At 36.4% G+C, this 3,606-nt stretch overlaps 1 protein-coding gene across 1 annotated transcript in view; it reads left to right on the top strand.

The window, feature by feature from the left end:
- The window catches only part of Fur2 (furin-like protease 2), a 57,444-nt gene that overhangs the window by 19,015 nt on the left and 34,823 nt on the right, over window positions 1–3,606 (top strand). Inside the window, exon 2 of the mRNA XM_011313803.1 lies at window positions 2,865–3,074. Within this exon, the coding sequence (XP_011312105.1) occupies window positions 2,865–3,074 (210 nt within the window). The remainder of the gene's footprint in view (window positions 1–2,864; window positions 3,075–3,606) is intronic.

Below are 3,606 nucleotides of genomic sequence, written 5' to 3'. Positions count from 1 at the left end.
CCCGGCCGCAAGCGGCCGGGACGTTGACCTTCGGGATGAACATGTTGTGTTGTTGTGTGTATAGTATAGTGTGATGAGGTGACGATGCGATGTATAGTAGAGATGTCGCTTTCGATTATCGCAGTTGAACGATTATCGATATTCAATGTCAATTCGAGATATCCATGTATTTTTTATATAAGGATTTTTTATATAAGGATTTAAGAGAGAACATGCGATAACTCGAAACCAACTCGAATCGAACTCGAAAATGATGAGAATCGAATTGAAGAAAATCGAACTCGAAGTAGACCGGTCATGAACGATGCAAAACTAATAGAGCGTCGTTTCTTCAAATAAAAAAGGCCATCTTATTTTTCGGATGAAAACATATTATTGTGATTCATCTTAACATTCATCACCATGAGAACATTGATGAATAATCAAGGTTAGAGAAAAAAAGAAGGAAATGAAGAAAATGAAGTGGAAAAAGCGTAATAAAAAGGAATCAACGTCCCGGCCGCGGAGCGGTCGGGGCGGCGTTAGTAATGTTTACAAGTGATACATAGCGTCTGACAGAAATAATTTGGGAAATATTGACGTCCACTTACAATATATCAATTATCGGAATACAAATATAGCACTTAGTAGTTCGCCCGTAATAATCGACCATTCGATTTTTTTCTAGTCCGGTTGTGGTAGTTTTGTCTACATACTTTCTAATTACGATAGTATTAAAACATATCCGACTACCAACGGCATAATGAGGATGTTCTTTTCTCGTTGGAGCCACGAATATATTAATGAATTGATCATTGAATGTCGCGATGAATTGCATAGAGTGGAATATATCCACAACATTTTTTACCTCTCTGATTAAACTCCCGTTTTACTGCAGTTTCATATTAAAGTCATTATATTGTGCAGCCTTGCGCAAGAGGATTATGGTACGCTCACAGTTATTATTTAGTTTAATCGGTGGACTTTCGGTGGTTTATCTCCCGTAGTTTCATTGAACTACGGGATGAACTAGAAGCGGTGTGAGTAAGTAATTGGTTGCGAGTTTCCCGTAAATTAGAAATCTAGTGGATGACGAGATGACCAGAGAGAGGAAGAAGGGCAGATTGAGAGACGATTCATTTTAGATGAGCCAAGATGCATGCAATGTTTCGAATTTGATTATTAGATTTGGTGCATTAGGATGAAATGGAAGCCGCAAACGAGGTTACATAGACAAAAGTAACGAACTTACCGGTAGAGGTAATCTCTCATATCAGATTAATCTTTCGCTAAAACCAAATAGGGCTTTATATAGCTTTATAGTTTTATCAGCTCTGTCTAAGGCTGTGAAATGATAACATCTTTTCAAGCTTGAAAAACCAGCCTTGCAACATGGTTGATTGTTTAGCCTAGAATAAACCTTGATTAACTAAATTGATAAGGTTGACTAAACTCTTACAGTATATGATAATCTTAAATAGTGAAAAAAAAATCATAATTTACACTTTTATGGAGGATTATTATTATTAATTGTTTCTCATCTACGCACCCCTAACGCAATTATCGCTTATAATACCACGAGAGGTTTGGAATTATCGGAATATTTGCCAATAGGTGCGTTGCGAACAAATGAGTGCGTTAAGTTTTCCAGGTTAAAAAATCACGAGTGCGAAGCACAAGAAACTAATATTCATAGTTTTGCGCTATTTATTTGATAACCATTATCAGATATAAATTAAAATGGGACGTTACAGAATAATAATAATAATAACGATAATAATCAGTCTTTTGTATCTACACATGGGGTGATTGCAGCCTGCAGATGCCATGCCTTAATAGTGGCTGGTCAGATGCAAAAAGCTGTCATCCTTGGGTCCCTTCGACTACTTAAATATCATGATTGCGGACTGCGGTAGTACTCACGCTCTGGTTGAAAGGAGCACTATTACAGAGCGATTAGAACTTGTTTGTATCGCGTAGCTTGCTGGGTGGTCGTCGAGGTGAAGTCGGCGCCCTCGAGGATCATCCAGCAAACTCACTCACGAGTAAAAATTAAAAAAAAATTAATAATTAATATTGATTAATTTTCATCGGTCTATTTTATCCGATCAAAATCAGACTCTTGACTCAGAGTGACTCTGGTGATTCTGGTCACCGCAAGACTCACAACAGTCTCAGCATTGATTCTTTTGGATTCTTTTGTGTGAATCAATTGTCAAAGGCTAATCTTTAAAAAGTTATTCATGAACTGCAATTTGGTCCTTCCAATCTGTACTGATACAATATATAATCTACTTTCTGATATTATTCCAAATCATGATTAGTCATGAGCAAATAATCTATTTTTCAGATCAATTAATGATTCGGGTGGTCGAACACATCAACATTCAAGTGAATCGTTCGGTAACTACTGATGAATATTAAATGGTTTCCAATTTAACTGCGCCATTATCGGTGACAGTTAGCGAATCGTGGCAACCGAATTTTGTATCAGTCTTCCAATAAACCATCAAATACATGCTCTTAAAATACTTAAACAAATTTGTAACCGCTCGTCTACTGCAGAAGACATGTGATTGTCAGTTTACATGCTATTAACGTTTCTAATTCTTGATTTTCACCAATTCCGTCGCTTTTCATTTAAAGGAGTGATTCTTTATATGGTTCATGACTCGGCGTTATATCTAAGTAAAATCCAATGAAAAATGAGTTACCATAATGGTTGGATTAAAGTAAAAATAGGTCGTCTCCATGAATATTCAGAACTTCTCGTCATTTAATTTCAATATCTCTTCATTATCTCGTTTAATCATCATTGAAAGATGCTAATTTGGAAGAAATTGACGGTTGACAAGTGATTATTAATGTCCGTTGCTTTTTTCAAGGTGCACTGGTTTCAACAGCAGCATGAGAAGAAGCGGAAGAAGCGAGATTACGAGGTACCTGGATCTTACAGCTTTGGTAGCGACTATCCTGGGTTATTCGAGGACTACTCACCGTCTCGACAGCGTCAGACATTTCATCGTCAACGGAATCGAGGTGCACCACTTCAAAATTTATTCACGGATCCACTATTCAAGGAACAATGGTATCTGGTAAGTTTTCTCGATTTTATTCTTTTTATGGTATAATTAAAGTGTCTTCTCAGTGTGGAGCAGTTTCACGAACTAATAGCCCGTCTTGCGCAACACGCACATTTATGGCGCACAAAAACTAAAGCGTCACAGACATTTCCAAAAAAAAATGCTTGAAAAAAAATATAATGAAACTTGTTATATTCCATGTTCGGTACTGATGGAAAATCAATTTTCGTCTACAGTGCATAACGGGAATATACTAGAATCGATTATAAAACATTGACGCACGTTAAAATAGAACATTGGAAAAAATTGTTATATTGAAAAAATTCGATTTGGTTCTCTATTTGTGATAGATTGAGGAAGCATGCGATAAACACATCGCCTGTAAAAAAAACGAGAATTGGGATGAAATTGAGATAAAAATCGAGAAAGAAATGACGATTGTCAGAGTCCATAAGCTTATTTTTACAGTTACCATCACTTTTTCTATTGGTTTACGGCCACTTCATGGACTCAATTTTGATTTTAGAATTTTTCAGGGGGGTAT

Source organism: Fopius arisanus, unplaced genomic scaffold (assembly GCF_000806365.1).
Source record: "Fopius arisanus strain USDA-PBARC FA_bdor unplaced genomic scaffold, ASM80636v1 scaffold00130, whole genome shotgun sequence".
Taxonomy (NCBI): domain Eukaryota; kingdom Metazoa; phylum Arthropoda; class Insecta; order Hymenoptera; family Braconidae; genus Fopius; species Fopius arisanus.
Note: the sequence above shows the minus strand (reverse complement) of the source record. Positions and strands in the feature narration are given on the sequence as shown.